This window comes from Entelurus aequoreus, linkage group LG26 (assembly GCF_033978785.1).
Source record: "Entelurus aequoreus isolate RoL-2023_Sb linkage group LG26, RoL_Eaeq_v1.1, whole genome shotgun sequence".
NCBI lineage: Eukaryota > Metazoa > Chordata > Actinopteri > Syngnathiformes > Syngnathidae > Entelurus > Entelurus aequoreus.
In genome coordinates, this window is record NC_084756.1 from 18,896,732 (window position 1) to 18,920,560 (window position 23,829).

The window sequence follows — 23,829 nt, forward strand, 5'->3', positions numbered from 1 at the left end:
AGAATGGGTTTTCATGGCCGAGCAGCTGTACATAAGCCATACATCACCAAAGCGTGGGATGCAGTGGTGTAAAGTACGTCAACACTGGACTCTAGAGCAGTGGAGACGCGATCTCCGGTGTGATGAATCACGCTTTTCCATCTGGCAATCTGATGGACAAGTCTGGGTTTGGAGGTTGCCAGGAGAACGCTACATTTCGGACGGCATTGTGCCGAGTGTGAAATTTGGTGGAGGAGGAATTATGGTATGGGGTTGTTTCTCATGAGGTGGGCTTGGCCCCTTAGTTCCAGTGAAAGGAACTTTGAATGCTCCAGGATACCACAACATTTTGGACAATTCCATGCTCCCAACCTTGTGGGAACAGTTTGGAGCGGGCCCCTTCCTCTTCCAACATGACTGTGCAAGGTCTATTAAGACATGGATGACAGAGTCTGGTGTGGATGAACTTGACTGGCCTGCACAGAGTCCTGACCTGAACCCAATAGAACTCATTTGGGATGAATTAGAATGGCGACTGAGAGCCAGGCCTTCTCAACCAACATCAGTCGGTGACCTCACCAAACACACTCCGCAACCTTGTGGACAGCCTTCCCAGAAGAGTTGAAGCTGTAATAGCTGCACATTGAACCCTATGGGGTAGGAATGGGATGGCACTTCAAGTTCATATGTGAGTCAAGGCAGGTGGCCAAATGCTTTTGGCAATATAGTTTAGTTCCATGAGTAACACCTGCATTAGTATACTGAAGTAAAGATGCTTCAATTCTAGTTGTCTCAGTACAGGAGCATTTGTGGCAATTTCAAATGATTCTGTGCAATCAACATTTTCTGAGCCCCAGAGATTATTATGAAAAAAAATGTCCCCCACAGTTTTGGAGACATTTGCCTCAAACTCTGCTCTGAAGAGTGTGTTGGCGGTCAGTGGTGGAAGATTGATTGACGTGAGTTCCTAAAACATTATTTTCACCCGTTTCTGTTAATTTGTCAACTATTTGTTTTGTATCCGTCTATTTCGGGGTCTTTAGCGCCGCCCTAGTGGCTCCCCGGACCACTTTTAGAGATGTGTGAAAATGGAAAAAGATGACGAAAAAAATTTATATTTTTGTTTTAATATATTTTCTGTAGGAAACATGACACGAACCTTCCTGATTGTTTGAAATCCCACTGTTTATGTTAAACATGCTTCGCTGATGAGAGGATTTGGCAAGCACCGTTTTGTCCTACTAATTTCCGCGATCCTTGAACTCATCGTAGTTCGTTTACATGTACAACTTTCTCCGACACTGCCACAGAAAGACGTGTTTTATGCCACTCCTTTTTCTAATTTTGTCCACCAAACGTTTTATGCTGTGCGTGAATGCACAAAAGTGCATGCTGGAGTGCTTATCATGCATATTTGGTCAATCCATGACTGCAAGCTAATCGATGGTAACATGAGGTCATTTAATTTCCTTCACTTATGTCCTCCGTGTCTTTAATTCATATTTGCATGTCTCATGAGACATTATCTGTATGTAATATTGACTGCATTTCTCATAGTTGTGTGTGTGTGCCATGTTGTTCCAGACTACAGCAAACGTTACCCAGCATGCAAAGATTGTAATAAATCAATTAGAAGAAGACACCCTGCTGTTTCCTTTAACTTGGACACACACATCTATACCTTTGGCCATTCTAAGACAGTCATTTCCAGGAGTTATCTCACCCTCTGATAAGCCTCCATTTTACTAATGATTTCCAATGTTGCAAAAATGTGTAAATTAAAAATTAAAATACAACATTTCTGTCAACGAAGATTAGCGTCAGCCTTAGCTAGCGGCGAACTTCCATTCGCAGTCTTCAGTGTTTTAGCTACTTTTAAATGACTAATCCTGGCCTCCATGGCAACAAATAAAGTAAGTTTCTTCCTGATTGGGCTGGTGTTGAAAATTAAGTGCATCAGGAAGTTGCTATGCCAAATAAGTATGTGTCTGTGTAGTAGTCCATGGGTGTGTGTTATGTCTATAAGCCTGGAGGTCCCTAAACAGAGTCAACAATCCAGTCTTTTGCTGCAATGGTCTTGTTTGGGTGTTTACAGCATGGCCTTTGCAGAGGGAGCCGAATTATACACAAGGATTGTTTTAGTCAGGGCAAACACATTCCAATGGTTTGTCTGCTCTAATTGTCCATTCTGGCTCCCAAATAGATCATCATTTTTCCTTGCAGAATAAAAAGCTTCTCCGAGATGTTATCCAATTTGCCATTCAATTCCAAGATTTTCCAGGTCTGTGTGCCCACTTAACCCAGAAACGAATGTCCTGAATATATTTATCAGTAATAGATAATAAGACAAATACTGAACTGTGCATTTAAAACATGTAGAATATACTTTGAAAAAAAATGGGATGTAGTGAAGCTACTATATTTGAAGTACAATGTACAAGTGACGACTGGATGCTAACAGATACTTAGTTTATTGTTGTTATTTTTAGTTTGTATTAATAAGTTTATTTCAGCTTTTTCATGTTACATTTTGCCTTTTGCGCTATTTCTAAATGTTTTCTCCAATGTGATGCACCAAAAAAAAAAAACACATAGGCTTTGGGCTCCACTTTTGGAATCCTGCTTTTAGCGCTCTCACCAGGATTGAGCCACAACCCTTATCTCTTATTTAGCTTGTTTGTGCCCTTTTTTGCAAGACAAGTATGATTAATTAAAGGAAGAAGAGGGAGTGACATTGCATATGGAACTATTTGGAACTGATTTACTGAGATCCAACTACCACGCGCTGGACAGCGTGTGCAGAAAATAAATGTGTGTGTACACTGCTAAAACTGAAATCTAAGTTAGATTAAATATCTCAAATAAGGTTGATATTTGCTTATTTTCTGTCTGATAAGATAATTCTTCTCACTAAGCAGATTTTATGTTAGTGTTTTACTTGTTTTATGGGTTTTGGTCCTAAATGATCTCCGTAAGAAATTACAGCTTGTTGCTGAGATTTGATGACCTATATTGAGTAAAACATGCTTGAAACTAGAATATCAACTGATGCAAAGCTGTGTCATCAACACTCACAAGTATAAAACTACTTTTTTAAAGTAATAATTTCTTACTTCAAGCATGAAAAAAAATAATCATGAGGCCGAGCGCATATCATTATGTCAAGATAATGGCACTAGCATTTAAGAATATTTTTCAACATATTGAGCAAAAAAGGTCTCTTTTTTTTTCAACCAAGAAAAGTGCACTTGTTATTAGTGCGAATATACTTATTTTAAGGTATTTTGGAGTTCATTGAGGTTAGCTAATTTTACTTGTTTTGGAAAGTCTTGACAAGCCGCATTTTCTTGTTCTATTGGCAGATAATTTTGCTTAGTTCAAATAAAATACCCCTAACTCTTTTTTTTTCTTCTTGTTTTTGAACACAGACTTTGTGCAGTGTACTATGAGTGTGTAATTGATAAGTGGTGCAGATGGCATTATTTTAAATTATAATTTTGAGTGAACTGGGCATCAATTACGGAGACACTCTCATTTGATGCATTTTCATGTTACCATGCTCCTACTAGGGTTTTATGGTATACTGGTACTAAGAAAATAACGCGGTACGAATCAATTAAAAACGGTACTATACTGTCTCTAAAAAAATAACCTTTTTTATTTTAATTTTTTTATATAGACATGACGGCATGCCGTCATCACATTGTGAAATTGCTGGTTTTACGAGCAGAAGCGCACGTTAAGCAACGCACAACGTACTTACAAGCAGAAACAGCGTATGGACTGAAAAGGGAGAATGAACGCATTTTGGCTTAAAAACTAATGATTAAGGTGAAGCTACAACACTGAAATGCAATGTGTGGATCTACACAGCTCAGCTGTAACGACTGTAACGATACCAAGTAAAATACCCGTATGATTACATCAACATTGTTTATAATCCCAACATTTTTGGTCATTTTTATATTATGTTTATAAACGAGAATAACTTTAAATATACCCACTGTGTGATCCTGTAACTACTTGGTATTGGATTGATTTCATAATGTGTGGTATCATCCAAAACTAATGTTGAGTATCGAAACAACAGAAGAATAAGTGATTATTACATTTTAACAGAAGTGTAGATAGAACATTTTAAAACAGAAAGTAAACATATGAACAGTAAATGAACAAGTCGATAAATAATCAGTTTTCTATCGCTTGTCCCTCATAATTTTGACAAAATAATACAATATGTTTCTGCAAATTTCAGCAGCAAAATTGGGAGCCTTTGTAACCTGTTTGCTTATGTGTGTGCACGCACTCTCTGCGAGTACGTGTTGACAAGACCATGTGAGTGACCGCCGTATACACCAATCATTTTATTCGTGCCAGCAAAAAAATGTATTACCGGATTTTTCGGACCATAGGGCGCACTGGCTTATATGGCGCACCACCGATGAGCGGGTCTAGTCAGTTCTATTTTCATACAAAAGGCCTCATTAAAAGGGGTCATATTTATGTATTTTTTTTCTAAATATAAAACACTTCCTTGTGGTCTACATAACATGTAATGGTGGTTCTTTGGTCAAAATGTTGCATGGATTGTTTTACAGATTTCTGACAGTCGCTTCCGGATGCGCCGTTTTGTGGGCGCTCTAATTTACGTTGCTCACCTTCGGCAGCGTCTTCTCCCCGTCATCTTTGTTGTAGTGGTGTAGCGTGCAAGGACGGGAGTGGAAGAAGTGTCAAAAGATGGAGCTAACTGTTTTAATGACATTCAGACTTTACTTCAATCAATAACGGAGCAGCATCTCCTCATCCGGAAACAACAACACAGGAAATGTGTCCCGTGAAAAACCGTCCGACCGGAAGTGTAATAACTAAAGTTCCTTGTGTGAATAATGTAAACTCACTACACCGGTATGTTTTAGCGCTTTCATGGCGAGTTTACTGACAGATATAAGTAAGAACTTTACACTACTTTATATTAGAAATGGCACTAAAACTTTTACTACTAAAACATTTTGATATATTTTTGAGCGCTGTGTGTAATGTTCTATATTTTCAATGGAACATTTTAAATGCTTACTTGAGACTTATCTCTTATGTTTGACTGCCATCTACTGGTCACACTTATCATTACACCATGTACCTAATAAAATAGTGTGGCGTACCGGAATAGTTGGTACTGGAGGGGATTACGGGTATTTGTTCTGTTGTGTGGGGGTGCAAATATTCTCCTGAAATGTGTTTGTCATTGTTGTTTAGTATGCTTTCACAATATGGCACATGTTTATGACAGTGTTGACGTTATTTGTACGGCTACCCTTAGTGTGACATGTATGGCTGTTGACTAAGAACGCTCTTCATTCATCTATACACGGGAGTGTATAAAATCACAATGATCATTAGAATTGGTTGTGATCATATAAAACAACATCATACCTTGGCATCTACAGCGTTAGGGACATTTTGTCCGGAAAATACTCTTTTTTTTTGATGAATAGATGGGTTGGAATGAGACATCAAGCCAGCTGTGGTATATGCAAATGAGCTGTTAAAGTACCAATGATTGTCTCACACACACTAGGTGTGGTGAAATTGGTCCTCTGCATTTGACCCATCACCCTTGATCACCCCCTGGGAGGTGAGGGGAGCAGTGAGCAGCAGCGGTGGCCGCGCCCGGGAATCATTTTTGGTGATTTAACCCCCAATTCCAGCCCATGTTGCTGAGTGCCAAGCAGGGAGGTAATGGGTTCCATTTTTATAGTCTTTGGTATGACTCATAACCTACCGATCTCAGGGCGGACACTCTAACCACAAGGCCACTGAGTAGGTGTTGAGCAGTGACCTGGACACTCCCAGTGTATTGTGTGACATTTATTAAACAGACAAGAAGCAAGGAATCATGCAGAGACAGAGTTAAATTTTGCTCAATTGAGGAGAGATGTTTGGACTGAACTGTAGTTATAGATCCAAACTACGTTCTAAAGTCCAGCCCACGTGCTTCCTCTATTTATTTGGGAGGTCCCTGGTTACATCACTGAAGCTGTCGCTGAGGGAAGGAGGTAATCTCGACTGCCCCAGTTAGACACAACACATGACTATTAATGAAATGCAAATGTGTTGATACTCGTGATATCGCACTGTCTCTGCTTTGTCTGCGTCACAGCACTCGATGTCCCCTTGGCAGTCAGCAGGCCGATTCAGGGTCTGAAAACACTGATAAGAGACGACTTGCTTTGCACAGATAGAAAGTAAAGTTAAAGTTAAAGTACCAATGATTGTCACACACACACTAGGTGTGGTGAAATTTGTCCTCTGCATTTGACCCATCCCCTTGTTCACCCCCTGGGAGGTGAGGGGAGCAGTGGGCAGCAGCGTAGCCGCGCCCGGGAATCATTTTTTGGTGATTTAACCCCCAATTCCAACCCTTGATGCTGAGTGCCAAGCAGGGAGGTAATGGGTCCCATTTTTATAGTCTTTGGTATGACCCGGCCGGGGTTTGAACTCACAACCTACCGATCTCAGGGCGGACACTCTAACCCAGGGGTCGGCAACCCGCGGCTCTAGAGCCGCATGCGGCTCTTTAGCGCCGCCCTAGTGGCTCTCTGAAACTTTTTTAAAAATGTATGAAAAATGGAAAAAGATGAGGGGGAAAAAAATGATTGTTTTAATATGGTTTCTGTAGGAGGACAAACATGACACAAACCTCCCTAATTGTTATAAATCACACTGTTTGTATTAAACATGCGAGTATTTGGCAAGCGCCGTTTTGTCCTACTAATTTTGGCGGTCCTTGAACTCACCTTAGTTGTTACATGTATAACTTTCTCCGACTTTCTAGGACGTGTTTTATGCCACTTCTTTTTCTGTCTCATTTTGTCCACCACACTTTTAACGTTGTGCATGAATGCACAAAGGTGAGTTTTGTTGATGTTATTGACTTGTGTGGAGTGCTAATCAGACATATTTGGTCACTGCATGACTGCAAGCTAATCGATGCTAACATGCTATTTAGGCTAGCTATATGTACATATTGCATCATTATGCCTCATTTGTAGCTATATTTGAGCTCATTTAGTTTCCTTTAAGTCATCTCAATTCTATGTATATCTCATGACACACTATTTGTATGTAATATGGCTTTTAATTTATTGCGGCTCCAGACAAATTTGTTTTTGTATTTTTGCTCCAATATGGCTCTTTCAACATTTTGGGTTGCCGACCCCTGCTCTAACCACTAGGCCACTGAGTAGGAAAAAGTACAACTTCAGCACAATTGATAATAACTATAGCAACGGCCCTTAAGCATAAGAGTTGTGTGATAATATATACATAGTTATTCTAACAGTTTGTAAACGAGGATGGACACGCCAATTCTTGAATGTATTTGTCCAAATGTTATTGTGTCGGGCCACCGAAAATAAATGCATGTTTGGGAAACACGGAACACTATATAAAAACTGTTGACAACCTTTGGTTTTCACATCGTGGCCATGTTTTCACCAGCCCACAAACCTCTCAGGGGCCGGGGCCGCCGAAGGTTCCCCTGCGCTGCGCGGCCATCAGCCCACAGTGCACTAAAAAGGGAACATTAATGAACATTAGGGAAGAAAGGGCTGTTCTTCCACAGGAACAGGCCTGCGTTTGTGGGGTCACGGAAGTTACCGTGGTTACTCTCAGGAGGGAGTGAAGATTGTGCGTTTGTTAATTGTTGCGCGGGTCGGTGAAATGAGATTAGTGGCTGAATGGTTATGTGAGAGAGCTTTTAAAGAGCCATGCTGCATGCGGTTTGAATCTGCTGGCACCCCATGCTACCCCGGGGGGGTGTGGAGGTACAAACTGCCTTGCTCTGGCCTTTCTTAATATCATGTTGTTCGTGTAAGAACTAATACAGTGCTCGGCGTGCACCCTTCAATACGGTTGTACGCTTCACTTTTTGTCGCATTTCGCTGGTTTTGAGTTGAGTCCTTGAAGCCTGGATCGTGCTCCTGTGTCGAGGCACCGGCATTCAAGATACCAGTTTGCTCCTTCCCTCTACAAACCCTCTTGTGTGACGTGCACCTTTCAATTATAAAGGCTGTGATTGATCATACATAGAACATACGACTCGTTTTGAGGACGTCCCAGCCCATATCCACTAGGGTTGTCCCGATACCAATATTTTGGTACCGGTACCAAAATTATTCCGATACTTTTTGACACTTTTCTAAATAAAGGGGATAACAAAAAATGGCATTATTGGCTTTATTTTAACAAAAAAAATCTTAGAGTACATTAAACATATGTTTCTTATTGCAAGTGCAAAAATAGTGAACATACAAGACAACTAGAGATGGCCGATATTATCAGCCGATAAATGCTATAAAATGTAATATCGGAAATTATCGGTATCGATTTCAACCTCCCGATATTCCCGGGAGACTCACGAATTTCAGTCCCCCCCCCCCGAAAATCTCCCGGGGCAACTATTCTCCTGATTTCCACCCGGTCAACATTATTGGGTGCGTGCGACTTTGAATATGACCAATGTATATAATCATGTAATGACTTGGTATCGGATTGATACCTAAATTTGTGGTATCATCCAAAATTAATGTAAAGCATCCAAACAACAGAATAATAAGTAATTATTAAATTTCAACAGAAGTGTAGATTGAACATGTTAAAAGAGAAAGTAAGCAGATGTTAACAGTAAATGAACAAGTAGATTAATAATTAATTTTTTACCGCTTGTGCTTAATAATTTTGACAAAATAATAGAATGGAAAATGACACAATATGTGCCTTTAGCATCCGCTTTTTCTCCATACAAACAGCGTGCCGATCCTGTCACACTAAATATGCGGCTTTAACACACACATAAGTGAATGCAAAGCATCACTTGATCAGCAGCCATACTGGTCACACTGAGGGTAGCCGTATAAACAACTTTAACACTGTTACAAATATGCGGCACACTGTGAACCCACACCAAACAAGAATGACAAACACATTTCGGGAGAACACGCTGAGTACCAATTTTGCAATGGCGAATCAAATACGGTATCTGTTCAAATGTGAACAGTACTCATCCCGAGTTGTAACGTGTCTATTAGTTCCAGCTGCATTAATACTCTCCTCATCTCTCTAATTACAGTTGTTCGCTCGCAACAAAGAATGGTAACAAGCTAAATAGACGACACGAGTTGTGGTTGTTCACTGAGTTGACGTCATGGCACGCGCTCAACATTTCAGAGCGTCTTTCGCTGCTATGGTCTCACTGGGGTGTTTACGGCAGGCATGACCATGCCAAGGCCAGTGCAGAGGAAACCGAATTGTAAATAAGGATTATTTTGGTCATGGTGACCAAAGACATTCCACTGGTTGTCTGCTCTTGTTATTAGAATACTACCGTATAGTAGGTTTATTTATGTTCATATTTAATGTATATATACAGCCAATCACAGCGTGACGAGATGAGAAAAAAAAAAGTGTTGATCCAGAATTAGGAAATTTTGACAGCACTTAATCTTAGTGACATAAGTTTCACATGCGTGAAGGAGGAGGCATCTATGAAGGTGAACAATTGGTTGCTGAATTTATAAATAAAATAAATGGGTTATACTTGTATAGCGCTTTTCTACCTTTAAGGTACTCAAACCGCTTTGACAGTATTTCCACATTCACCCATTCACACACACATTCACACACTGATGGCGGGAGCTGCCATGCAAGGCCCTAACCAGCACCCATCAGGAGCAAGGGTGAAGTGTCTTGCTCAAGGACACAATGGGCGTGACTAGGATGGTAGAAGGTGGTGATTGAACCAGGAACTCCCACTCTCCCAACTGCGCCATGCCGTCCCATCTTCTACTTCTCTATCCGGTGTCTTCGTAAGTAAGGATTTCTGCGTTTTTTTCAGGTATGGGTCGATGCAGGAACCCAGATCTTCTTCTCCTACGCCATCTGCTTGGGCTGTCTCACTGCTCTCGGTAGTTACAACGCCTACAACAACAACTGCTACAGGTGAGCATGACCTTATCATGTGTAAACTTGCACATCATGAGGATAAAGTACAGATCTGTACTGATTGTACAGAACCCAAAACCAGTGAAGTTGGCACGTTGTGTAAATGGTAAATAAAAACAGAATACAATGATTTGTAAGTGTAAGCTACATCTGTAAGCTGCAAGTTAAAACTCTATTATGCAAAACGAAAAGCCACTTATCAACAACACCCAGAAACGCTGCCGGCTTCGCTGCGCCCGAGCTCATCTAAGATGGACTGATGCAAAGTGGAAAAGTGTTCTGTGGTCTGACGAGTCCACATTTCAAATTGTTTTTGGAAACTGTGGACGTCGTGTCCTCCGTCGTGACCCCGGACTGTTGAACAACTTAAGCTGTACATCAAGCAAGAATGGGAAAGAATTCCACCTGAAAAGCTTCAAAAATTGGTCTCCTCAGTTCCCAAACGTTCACTGAGTGTTGTTAAAAGGAAAGGCCATGTAACACAGTGGTAAAAATGCCCCTGTGACAACTTTTTTGCAATGTGGTTAATGATTATTCGCAAAAAAAAATTATGTTTCTCAGTTGGAACATTAAATATCTTGTCTTTGCAGTCCATTCAATTGAATATAAGTTGAAAAGGATTTGCAAATCATTGTATTCTGTTTTTATTTACCATTTACACAACGTGCCAACGTCACTGGTTTTGGGTTTTGTACTTGAACTTACAATCCCTAACATGGCTTCCTGCAGGGACTGCCTCATGCTGTGCTGTCTGAACAGTGGCACCAGCTTCGTGGCTGGTTTCGCCATTTTCTCCGTGCTGGGATTCATGGCTTACGAACAGAATGTTCCCATCGAGGCCGTGGCGGAATCTGGTGAGTGAGGAACAGAAGCTGCGCCTCTTTACTATGTGGGCGTCTCACAATACTATAGAAAGCTCAGAGAAAGTCTATGAATCTTGGTTCTCCTCATCCATTATAATGGGAATAAACATTATGTAACCTCACACTCGCGAAAACTCTCAGACCTCCATTTTATGATTTATTCAAGTCGCTATGAATGATTTAGTGGGAATGACAGCGTGAGATATTTCAAATGTTTGTCTGGGAGCAGAGCAAAGAAAGAACTTCATGTGTTTCTGAGAACAGGTCGCCAAATGATAATGTGACTGGATAACGCATCTTACTTTGAACTACAGTTGTACGGTATACCGGTATTAGTATAGTACCGCAATACTAATGAATCATATTCGGTACTATACCGCCTCTGAAAAGTACCGGTCCGTCTCCCCCCCGCGCCCTCGTCGTCGTCACGTCGTGACATTGCTGGTTTACAAGCAGACGAGCATGTTCGGCAGTGCACAATCACGGAGTACTTACAAGCAGACACAGTGTGTAGACAGAAAAGGGAGAACGGACGCATTTTGGCTTAAAAACTAACGATAAAGGTGAAGTTATAACACTGAAACGCCCACCGGAAGAGGTGCTTTAAGACATGCCTAGCTTACTAGCGGCTAATGTCCAGTCCAGTCTGCAGTGTTTTAGTTTCTTCTAAATCACTAATCCTCGCCTCCATGGCGACAAATAAAGTAAGTTTCTTACAAGTATCATCCCTGCAGGATGAGGAATAGCTAAACATGCTTCACTACACACCGTAGCTCACCGGCGTCAAAATGTAAACAAACGCCATTGGTGGATCTACACCTAATATCCACTGTAATGATACCAAGTACAGGAGCGTATCTAGTCGATAGTACTATGATTACATCTGTATTTTTTGGCATCACAACATCTTCTTTCCATCCATCCATTTTCTACCGCTTATTCCCTTCGGGGTCAGGGGGGGCGCTGGAGCCTATCTCAGCTACAATCGGGCGGAAGGCGGGGTACACCCTGGACAAGTCGCCTCTTCTTTAATTAAAAAAAAAAAATCTATGTTTATAAACTCAGGAAATATTTCCCTGGACACGTGAGGACTTTGAATATGACCAATGTATATAATCATGTAATGACTTGGTATCGGATTGATACCTAAATTTGTGGTGTCATCCAAAATTAATGTAAAGCATCCAAACAACAGAATAATAAGTAATTATTAGATTTCAACAGAAGTGTAGATTGAACATGTTAAAAGAGAAAGTAAGCAGATGTTAACAGTAAATGAACAAGTAGATTAATAATTAATTTTCTACCGCTTGTGCTTAATAATTTTGACAAAATAATAGAATGGAAAATGACACAATATGTTACTGCATATGTCAGCAGCTAAATTGGGAGCCTTTGTTTGTTTACTTACTAATAAAAGACAAGTTGTCTTGTATGTTCACTATTTTATTTAAAAAGACAAACTTGCAATAAGAAACACATACTTAATGTACCGTAAGATTTTTTTGTTAAAATAAAGCCAATAATGCCATTTTTTGTGGTCCCCTTTATTTAGAAAAGTACCTAAAAGTATAGAAATAATTTTGGTACCGGTGCCAAAATATTGGTATCGTGACAACACTTCTTTGAACCAAGTAGTCCTAAGAAGCGATAAGCTGCCGACCAGTTCAGGGTGTCAGCTGGGATAGGTTCCAATTTACCAGCGACGCTAGTCAGGATGAGCGGTACAGAGAGTGGATAGACTTCAGAAACGTCATCGATCAGTTTCGGACCATTGGTCTCTTCTGTTGTGCCAAACATGATGCATCAGTTTCCTCCAGTCCCAATGTCTCAAGAAGCATTCTGATTAAGTGTGAAGCGAACATAAATTATACACAATTGAAGCATCTGTATGCGGCGTGCAAATGTACAGTGGACACTTCTGGTATAGAAAACAAAACCATCTGACGTACAACAGTAGAGAGCTAAAGAGTTGTGGATCAAAATATTTCTAATGGCGACGTAACAGTGATATCTGTTTCAAGGTCCTGGTCTTGCATTCATTGCATACCCAAAAGCTGTGACCATGATGCCCCTCTCCCCACTCTGGGCCTGTCTCTTCTTCATGATGCTCATCTTTCTTGGACTGGACAGCCAGGTAAGATCAGATGTCGGACTCACAACCTCGTCGTTAACCTCTCTTAATAGCTCAATGAAGCATGTGCTGTGTTGTTAGTATTCTCTCAATTACCAGTACACTCCAGGAAACCCCCCCCACCCGTGGTTGGTGAATTTCTGCAAAGTGTTAGCCCACATTTCATGTTGTTTGTACACAGCTAGCCAGACATTGTATGTACTGTAGTTGTAATAACAGGCATGGTGTGCTGGTATATGGTTTCTTTGGGTAAGCAATCCATTTATGTCGAAATAGCTTGACTTCAAGTTCCATATTTACAGCTTTGAGTCCTTTGTGCTTGCTTTTACAAGTCGCAGTTCATCCTCCCTATGTTCAGCTTCAAAAATATGTATAAATGATTATGTGACGGAGTTTAAGTTTCAAAGAAAGACAATGGATGTAAAAGCTATAGGTATTTAAACACCTGGGCTGCTATTTGATGTTTTTTTCCCAATTAGTGATGCATGTATAATAGTTGATGCCTGTATTTCCCAGTTTGTGTGTGTAGAAAGCTTAGTGACGGCCGTGGTGGACATGTACCCAGAGACCTTCAGGAGAGGCTACCGCAGAGAACTGCTGATTCTCGGCATGTCAATAGTATCTTTCCTCATAGGACTCATCATGTGTACAGAGGTAAGACTTCCTGTACTGTTTATGAATGATGTCTGTGTACTTTTAGATGCAATTTATCATACTCACTATGTCTTCAATTAATTCCATGGAGACATTTCGCCATCATCTTCATTGTCATCATCATCGTTGTCAACCATCATCGCCATCACACATGAGGGCCTACAGGTACAAAGGATGATGTTCATGTAAGCAAAACAGAGTGTATCATTTGGTCTTCTGCAGTCCAGTTCAGTATGTTTTAATAGACATTTTCTCATTACAATAAGCAGTAAAGGTACAGTCATGGTCAAAAGTTTACATACACTTGTAAAGAACATAATGTCATGGCTGTCTTGAGTTTCCAATAATTTCTACAACTCCTATTTTTTTGTGATAGAGTGATTGGAGCATATAGTTGTTGGTTACAAAACACATTCATGAAGTTTGGTTCTTTCATGAATTTATTATGGGTCTACTGAAAATGTGACCAAATCTGCTGGGTCAAAAGTATACATACAGCAATGTTAATATTTGGTTACATGTCCCTTGGCAAGTTCCATTGCAATAAGGCGCTTTTGGTAGCCATCCACAAGCTTCTGGCAAGCTTCTGGTTGAATTTTTGACCACTCCTCTTGACAAAATTGGTGCAATTCAGCTACATTTTTTGGTTTTCTGACATGGACTTGTTTCTTCAGCTTTGGCGGTAATCCTCCTTTTTCATTGTCCCATTTACTCTCTGTAAAGCACCAGTTCCATTGGCAGCAAAACAGGCCCAGAACGTTCCTCCAAAACAGGGGTGCGCAATTAATTTTTACCGGGGGCCGCATGAGCAACCCGAGCACTGCTGGAGGGCCACATCGACAATATTTCAATTAAATTTTGCTCAATATTATTTTTGATATGTACCGTAAGATAAATAATAATAATAATAATAATAATTAATAATAATAATAATACTTTAATTTAACCTAACTTAACTTTATACCAAAAGCACTGCTTTGGAAATCATTTGTACCCCTTTCAGAGATCACATTTAGTTCCCCTTAAACATCCTCATGTTGCACAATGAAATGTAAGCATAGGATGAAGTGTGCATTCCTGTAACTTTCTCTAGTAACAGCATTCCATGATTAATATAAATAAATTAACATTAATAATAAATGACAGTAAAATAAGCACACGTATGACTGAGGAGTCATAGTGTAACTTTGTGTGGTGTTTGAGTTGTCTGACTTTTTGTGTGGCCATAAACGCACCAGTGGTATGTGTGTTGGTGACGGATGACAAGTTGGTTTTGGCCTGGTTTGTACGGCAGATAATGACTAGTTTTTCGAGATATACGTTTTTTACTCATGTTTTTGGTGTGGTTATGGCCGAATGTGAACAGTTTTGCTCAATAAAGTGATCGATATAATTCCTGTCCTCGAAGCATCTTGATAGACGTAACAATAATTGAACGGTGTTGACGTACACCGTTAGGGCCGCTTGTTGTCACTGTCACTCAGAGTTGCAGTGCAAAATTACACAGAATAAATGTGTTTATTTTGTTTAGAATTCAGATGGGATTTGATTTGGTGCACGGCATATATTTGCTGTGCGCAGAGGACGCTTAAACAGTGCGCAATTGCGCAGGCGCGCACCTTAGAGGGAACGTTAATTGGCAGTCCGTCTTGTTGAAAACACGCCATTCGTCATCACCTTTTCTCTTTTAAGCGTCTCGGGTGTAAACTGTGCATCACTTGTCGCTGTGCACCTTCACTCACAGGTTACACACGGACATACGCCCATATATAACACTTTTCAAAATAAAAGCAGCACAGTTGTATCGCGCGCACGACATGGATGTTTTTTCAACTTTATTTTGTAATTTGTGGTTGCAGCTGTTCACATTCACTCAAAATCACGCACGCGCATACGTCCACACGGAAGTAATACAAATAACGCCTTTCAAAACAAAAGCAGCACCCTTGTATTGCACACTCGACATAGATACTTTTTAAAATGTATTTTGTAATTTATGATTGGCCTCACGCGGGCCGGACAGGGACGCACAAAGGGCCGGATGTGGCCCGCGGGCCGCAGAATGCCCAGGTCTGCTCCAGAAGGTCTTATATTTGTCCATGTGATGTCAGATGAAACAAAAAATTAGCTGTTTGGCCACAATACCCAGCAATATGTTTGGAGGAGAAAAGGTGAGGCCTTTAATCCCAGGAACACGATCACTACCATCAAGCATGGTAGTGGTAGTATTATGCTCTGGGCCTGTTTTGCTGCCAATGGAACTGGTGCTTTACAGAGAGTAAATGGGACAATGAAAAAGGAAGATTACCTCCAAATTCTTCAGGACAACCTAAAATCATCAGCCCGGAGGTTGGGTGTTGGGCGCAGTTGGGTGTTCCAACAGGACAATGACCCCGAACACACGTCAAAAGTGGTAAAGGAATGGCTAAATCAGGCTAGAATGAAGGTTTTAGAATGGCCTTCCCAAAGTCCTGACTTAAACGTGTGGACAATGCTGAAGAAACAAGTCCACTTTTGACCCAGCAGATTTGGTCATATTTTCAGTAGACCCATAATAAATTCATAACCAAACTTTTTTGTGACCAACAATTATGTGCTCCGATAATTCTATCACAAAACAATAAGAGTTGTAGAAATGATTGGAAACTCAAAGACAGCCATGACATTATGTTCTTTACAAGTGTATGCAAACTTTTGACCACGACTATATATACAGCTTACAGCATCATGCTTTTATAACCTTCTTGCTGCAGTTCCTTATATTATCCGAGCAACCCACTAAACCCTCTTCTCAAAGATTCTCATTTCTATAAACGCCTACACTCCATTCACCTCCACTTCAACCATTATCTACTCTACAGGCTCCATAAGTGCCATTAAACATAACTCGCTACACCGCACTACAGTCAGTCTTTGCAATAAACGGCACTATTTGTTCTTTACAGGAGTAATTTGAAGACAATTTGTCCTCATGGCGCCATTAATCTTACTCGTTCCCATTGACATGTCACTAGTACATCAGGGTGCCCAATATTTATTCTGACACGTTTAAAGGATGCCTACTTTGCCACCAAATAGTTACCACATGAGTGCGTTTAAAAAAGCTCCCTTGGAAAATGGTATATTTCAATATCAGGCTGATATACTGAGCATTTTCTGTTACGAGACCGCAGCTCTGATGTAGTACCTGCTCTTGGATTAATGGGAGATTCTATTCATGAAGGCTCTTTCAGTGGAACAGAGAAGCTGTCCTTAGTCAATGCAGGGTGTGAGCTTTACTGGTACTGCACGTTTTAGTGTATTGCTTCTGAAATATTACATTTCTAAAAAGAAAATCATTTTTGCTGGCAACAGGCCCAAAGGGACACTCAGTATTTGCATCTGATATGCAGTGATTTGTCAACCGAAGAGTATAGTCCTTTATTTATTATTTGGCGATAGCATCCTTTTCGACTGTAAATCTGATAAGACTAGTGATGGGTACCGAATGCTCTACTTTTACAGGTGCTGACCGCAAATTTTATAGGTACAACCGGGTACCGATTCATGTAAATTCCAACGGTATATCCGTTACCTTTGTTGCAAGTGCAGACTCGGTCGGCACTGGTTCAAGCGTTTGGTGATTAAAAGGGCACTCAAGCACTTAGCCGGACTCCCTATGGATAATAAAAAGTAAGCATGCCTTATGAATGCTCCACTTTTCAAAATGTGATAGCTCGATGATAATTTACATTGGATATGCCATATACATATTCCCGATTAGCATTAGCTATTTTACATGGCAATTTTAATTAATTTGTTTTGGTGTATGCCAGCATTTTTTTAATGATATTACTTTTTTCATAGCTGATTAATTATTTACATTTCTTCAATATATAAATATACTGCACAAAAATATAAACGCAACTGTTATGTTTGCAGAGGGAGTAGACGGCACAGACCACAAGGGGGCGTAGTTGCTCTATGATTTATTATATATATATATATATATATATATATATATATATATATATATATATATATATATATATATATATATATATAATTAACAAAACAATAATACTTAGGAAATGCAACATGCTTCACTACACACTTTAAAATGTAAACAAACACCATTGATGGATCTACACTGTAATGATACCAAGTACAGTAGTGTATATAGTCGATACTACTATGATTACGTCGATTATTTTTTGGCATAACAATTTTCGTTTTTAAAAAAAATTCATATCATGTTTATATACTTAGGAAATATGTCCCTGGACACTAGGACTTTGAATATGACCAATGTATGATCCTGTAACGACTTGGTATCGGATTGATACCCAAACCTGTGGTATCATCTAAAACTAATGTAAAGCATCCAAACAACAGAAGATTATTACATTTTAACAGAAGTGTAGATAGAACATGTTAAAAAAGAAAGTAAGCAGATAAACAGTAAATGAACAAGTCGATTAATAGTTAATTTTTTACCACTTGTCCTTAATAATGTTGACAAAATAATAGAATGGAAAATTACAATATGTTACTGCATATGTCAGCAGCTAAATTATGAGCCTTTGTTTGTTCACTTACTACTAAAAGACAGGTTGTCTTGTATGTTCACTATTTTATTTAAGGACACACTTGCAATAAGAAACATGTTTAATGTACCCTATGATTTCTTGTTAAAATGAAGCCAATAATGCCATTTTTTGTGGTCCCCTTTATTTAGAAAAGTATCAAAATATTGGTATCGGGACAATAGCTTCAACAATGTATTTTAAAAACAAACAACGTCAAAAATCAATGTTCTGAGATTTTAAACCTCCTCTGTTATATTTGACATATCCTTGGAAATACAGAAAAACTAACATAAAGGTCTAGTTACTTTTAGATGTACTATGGCCTGCGGAGGATCTAAATAATGCAACTTTTTGTGGACCATGTGACTTGTGGATTATGCCAGATTTTCACCTTTTTCAAATGTGTTTTTACATGCGTTTTTATGGTCCTTCACTGTGGAGATTTGGGTGGATTGGCCTATAAAATGCCTTTCAGTTTGCTACCGTGCCACTGAGACTGGCATCATTGTGACTGAGAAGTGACACGCGTCTTCTCTCCCAACAGGGCGGGATGTATGTCTTTCAGCTCTTCGACTCGTACGCCGCCAGCGGCATGTGCTTGCTGTTTGTGGCCATCTTCGAGTCCATATGCATTGGATGGGTGTATGGTAAGATGATAACAGTGTCTTGTAGCCAAAGCAATGTTGACGTGCAGAGGAAAAAACAGGCCAGTGGCAACTACGCCCTCTGCTGGAGATTAGGATGACCCACAAGAATCGTCCACAGTTAGGCCTTGCAGATACGTCTTGTCAATATTGTGAGGCCAAAGGAGGAGTGACAGGTGTCTGTTTTCAGGAAGTGACAGATTCTACTCCAACATCGAGGACATGATTGGCTACAAGCCCGTCTTCTTCATCAAATGGTGCTGGATGATCTTGACCCCGGGCATCTGTGCTGTGAGTTCACCACCAACACTGCCACACACACACACACACACACACTAAAAAAATGCTGGGTTATTTTGATAACCCAATTTATGAGTTGCAAGTGTTGAGGTTATTTTTATGAAGAGTGGTGCGTCAGGACCGGTCTTCCTCTCAGGGAATAAAACACACCGGTCAATCCCAAGTTTTTTCGGATGACATACACTATATAACCAAAAGTATTTTGCCACCTGCCTTGGCTCACATATGAACTTAAAGTGCCATCCCAGTGTTTCCCAAACATTCATTTATTTGTGGCGGCCCGCCACGAAATAATTACGTCCGCCACAAATAGATTTTATTTTATTTTATTTTTTTTATTTTTATTTTTATTTGTTTTGTCCTGTCCAGCTTCTCAGGCAAATCATATAGTTGATGTAGATGCCCATATAGGCTGTTCAGATTTACTTTACAAAAGAGAAGTGTAGGATACTTCTCTTGTTGCCTTATTTGTACTTGACCACTACTGTTTTCTGTTTATTTGTTACTGACTGTGGCAGGACACCTCTGCCTCTGTTTCACTTTATGTTGCTGGTAAATAATATGGTTGTAGTAGTAGGCTAAAGTTGAATTATTTAGTATGCACTAATTAAAGGGGCAGAGCTTTAAGAGACATTTTAGCTTTTATATTTTATAAGATATATTTTTTGTAAGAACCACAATTAATAAATGTATTTCAGTGAATAACTTATTGTTCAAATCTGTATATAAATATGTACATAAAGTGTTTTAATTATATTGTAAAATGGATGGATGGACATTTAAAACAAAACTGTTATTAATTAGTAAGTATACATTTTGTGAGCCTTTTTAGAGAAAATCATATCATTGTAGTACATTATGCAAATTACTCCATGATGTCATGGTGACCACGCCCATAGCCACGTTCCACCGCCACAGGTATCTTGGCAGTTTATGGGAAACACTGCATCCCATTCCTAACCCATAGGGTTCAATATGATGTCGGTCCACCTTTTGCAGCTATTACAGCATCAACTCTTTTGGGAAGGCTGTCTACAAGGTTGCAGAGTGTGTTTATAGGAATTTTCCACCATTATTCCAAAAGCGCATTGGTGAGGTCACACACGGATGTTGGTCGAGAAGGCCTGGCTCTCAGTCTCCGTTCTAATTCATCCAAAAGGTGTTCTACCGGGTTCAGGTCAGGACTCTGTGCAGGCCAGTCAAGTTCATCCACACCAGACACTGTCATCCATGTCTTTATGGACCTTTATGCACAGGTGGCATCCTATGACAGTTCCACGCTGGAAATCACTGAGCTCCTGAGAGCGGCCCATTCTTTCACAAATGTTTGTAGAAACAGCCTCCATGCCTAAGTGCTTGATTGTATACACCTATGGCCGGGCCAAGTGATTAGGACACCTGATTCTGATCATTTGGATGGGTGGCCAAATACTTTCGGCAATAAAGTGTATACATTGAGTAAGAAGCACCATCAAGACAGAATAGCAATATTACCAAGTTTTAAGACTTAGACTTCCTTTTATTGTCATTCAAATTTGAACTTTACAGTACAGATAAGAACCAAATGTTGTTGCATTAGCTCGTTGTAGTGCAGGATAAAAGAGCAATAATGTGCAGATATACAGTAAATAAATAGATTACTGTACTGATCAATATATTGTACTCTTCCATATGCATCCACATTTATGGATGGCGTTCAAGAGTCTTATTGCCTGAGGGAAGAAGCTGTTACAGAACCTAGAGGTTCTGCTACAGAGGCTGCGGAACCTCTTTCTAGAGTCCAGCAGTGAAAACAATCCTTGGTGGGGTGGGAGGAGTCTCTACATATTTTCTGAGCCCTGGTCAGGCAGCGGCTTTTTGCGATTTCCCGGATAGGAGGAAGGGGAGTCCTGATGGTCTTTTCCGGCGTCCTCACCACTCTCTGCAGAGTTCTCCAGTCTGAGGCACTGCAGGCTCCAGTCCAGACAGAGATGCAGTTGGTCAGTAGGCTCTCTATAGTGCCTCTGTAGAATGTGCTGTGAATAGGGATGGAGAATGGAGAATATTTAGGTGACCAGTCCTTACAAATGCGGTAATATCAGCATCAAGAAGCGGTCTGAAAATCAAATGGAAAGAGTCAGCTTATTTAGTATGAAAACAGCCCCCTCCCGCCCAGAAAGAAATACAGCCTTATTGTTCTAAACTGATAAGGTAAAAAGGGAGTACATTATACTCCCAATAGACATTCAAGGTGAAACAGAGTTTACTAGCGAACAAAAGGAAAACGCACAAAGTGTCCACATGGGAAACTATTAACTGCTTTAAACATGACTATGAATAAAGAAAGAACTCTTAAAAATGTATGCATTCTCCACAAGAGCAATCCATTTTTGGGGTAATAAGGGTATTATTTTAACTACATTTCTTGCTTTTCAAAACTATGAACCATTTTTGGGTTGTTTTTTCTTGAAGGGAATGTTATTAAGGATTAATCTCATTAACATTATTTACTATCACACATCTTATGTACTTGAAAATATTTTAGCATGCTGTGTAGGACTACTATGACCATAAACTGCAATTCTTGTAAAAGAAAATGTCACTCATATCTTGCTTTTGAGTATATTTTAATGGAATACAAATCATTTTGATCAGTAGTTGTGAAGGAGTAGGACAAACCAGGAGTATCATTTACACTATTGGGTCAACGAGCGCTAGATTGCGCAACCCAATAGTTGGGTTTGTTATGATCCGTTGCCCGGATCATGTTTTGTTCTGTTAGTTTGACTACCTCAGTTCTGTTTTCAGCACCCCTGGGTCTGTGTTTTACTTGCCGTGACTGCAGATTAGTTTCACCTGCCTCTGATTAGTGTTCGGGACGCTCACCTGCTCCTGGGCACTAATCAGAGAGCTCCTTATTCCTGTTTTTCGCCACAGTCAGTCTGGCTTCCTTGTTTGCACTACGCAACATTGACGACATCTTCTATTATGCTTCCATGCAACCCGTTACGTTAAGTATTTCTACGTTCTTTGATTCCTGTTCCTGTGCTAAGCTTCGCCATAGCGCCCACGCAATCGGCACTCTTTTCTGTCTTTTTGTATTTTTGCATGATTCATGGATAATAAATCAATGTCTCACCTGCACCTCGCCTCCGGAGTTCCTGCTGCATCTTGGGGGAATGATCCGTGCAGTAAAATGTGACCCCCTCGTTACAGGGTTTGGAATAACCCAACATTGTAGTGAGCATAACTTAGCTTTTGTGTAAAATAAATTCAACCCAATAGTTGGGTTATGAATCAACCAACATTGAGTTAGCATAACTCAACGTTTGGGTTAAATAATTCAACCCAATAGTTTGGTTGGGAATAACCCAACATTAAAATGATCATAACTCAACTTTTTGGTTAAATAATTCAACGCAAAAGTTGGGTTGAAAAAATGTACCCAAAATGTTGAGTTAAAAAAACTCAAATAAGGAGTTCGTCCTTTTCTGTACCAGCAGTTGGATTATAATTGGGTTATTTTTTAACCCAACATTTTTTAGTGTGCAAGTACATTCCTTTTTGATCATTGGAACAGGAACTAAAATCATGTATTTGTGCGTTTTTAGGGTATTTTCCTGTTCTTCCTGATCAAATACAAGCCGCTAAAGTACAACAACGTGTACACCTACCCTGACTGGGGCTACGGTATCGGCTGGTTCATGGCCATGTCGTCCATGGTGTGCATCCCTCTGGGGATGATCTGGATGATCTGGAAGACTCCCGGCACATTCTCAGAGGTAAAATATACACCTACAAAACAGCACTTACAGGTGACATGATTATAGGATATAATTTCTACTTTCAAATGAACACAAAGGGGAACTGTACTTTTTGAGGGCAAATTTTGCCTATCATTGACAACCCTTATAAAAGACAAGAACACATACAGTCGCGATCAAACAATGTCATGGTCCACAATTACCAATCATTTCTATAACTCTTATTTTTTGTGATAGAGTGATTGGAGCACATACTTGTTGGTCAGAAAAAACATTCATGAAGTTTGGTTCTTTTATGAATTTATTATGGGTCTACTGAAAATGTGACCAAATCTGCTGGGTCAAAAGTATACATACATCAATGTTAATGTTTGGTTACATATCCCTTGGCAAGTTTCACTGCAATAAGGCGCTTTTGGTAGCCATCCACAAGCTTCTGGTTGAATTTTTGACTACTCCTCTTGACAAAATTGTGCAGTTCAGCTAAATCTGTTGGTTTTCTGACAAACTCGTTTCTTCAGATCATTTGGCAGTACATCCAACCGGCCTCAGAACCGCAAATCGCGCATAACCACACCTGCCCAGGACCTCCAGTATTCAGGAGAGCGTATTCATTCTTTTCAATTGTATCTATTAATTATGCAATCAGATCAATGTATAGGACTCTTTCTGTAATTAAATAATGTAATTTACAGTAAATTTTATACTGCACGGTGCTCATTCAGGGACATGACTCAATCATAGTTAAAGAGAAACTGCACTTTTTTGAAATTCACAATCTTTATGTAAAACAAGCACACTTTTTTTTTTGTATACATTCTCCCTCATAAATAAATGCTGGCAAGAGTCAGCTAACAATTGAGGTAATTGGATTTGCTCTAGTCCGCCAATAAAGCGCTCTAAAAACATCCATCAACGTTTTGTATACATGCTGTAAATATCTAT

At 39.8% G+C, this 23,829-nt stretch overlaps 1 protein-coding gene and 1 long non-coding RNA gene across 3 annotated transcripts in view; one reads left to right on the forward strand and one right to left on the reverse strand.

The window, feature by feature from the left end:
- Positions 1-23,829, forward strand: part of slc6a11b (solute carrier family 6 member 11b) — a 78,575-nt gene that overhangs the window by 51,402 nt on the left and 3,344 nt on the right. The window contains exons 8-15 of one of the 2 annotated variants that reach the window (XR_009824646.1): positions 9,872-9,975; positions 10,708-10,832; positions 12,866-12,978; positions 13,492-13,629; positions 13,721-13,794; positions 18,742-18,844; positions 19,032-19,132; positions 22,732-22,870. Coding sequence is in view for 1 of the 2 variants with exons in the window: in XM_062037485.1 (XP_061893469.1) it covers positions 9,872-9,975; positions 10,708-10,832; positions 12,866-12,978; positions 13,492-13,629; positions 18,742-18,844; positions 19,032-19,132; positions 22,732-22,902 (855 nt within the window). In the remaining variant the exon portion in view is untranslated. Of the gene's footprint in view, positions 1-9,871; positions 9,976-10,707; positions 10,833-12,865; positions 12,979-13,491; positions 13,630-13,720; positions 13,795-18,741; positions 18,845-19,031; positions 19,133-22,731; positions 22,903-23,829 lie in introns of those variants that run through there. The other variant, XM_062037485.1, reaches the window with a different exon arrangement.
- The window catches only part of LOC133643076 (uncharacterized), a 34,008-nt gene continuing 16,133 nt past the window's right edge, over positions 5,955-23,829 (reverse strand). The window contains exons 2-4 of the long non-coding RNA XR_009824647.1: positions 22,795-22,915; positions 13,696-13,788; positions 5,955-6,186 (exon numbers count right to left, since the gene is read on the reverse strand). This is a non-coding gene — a long non-coding RNA (uncharacterized LOC133643076). The remainder of the gene's footprint in view (positions 6,187-13,695; positions 13,789-22,794; positions 22,916-23,829) is intronic.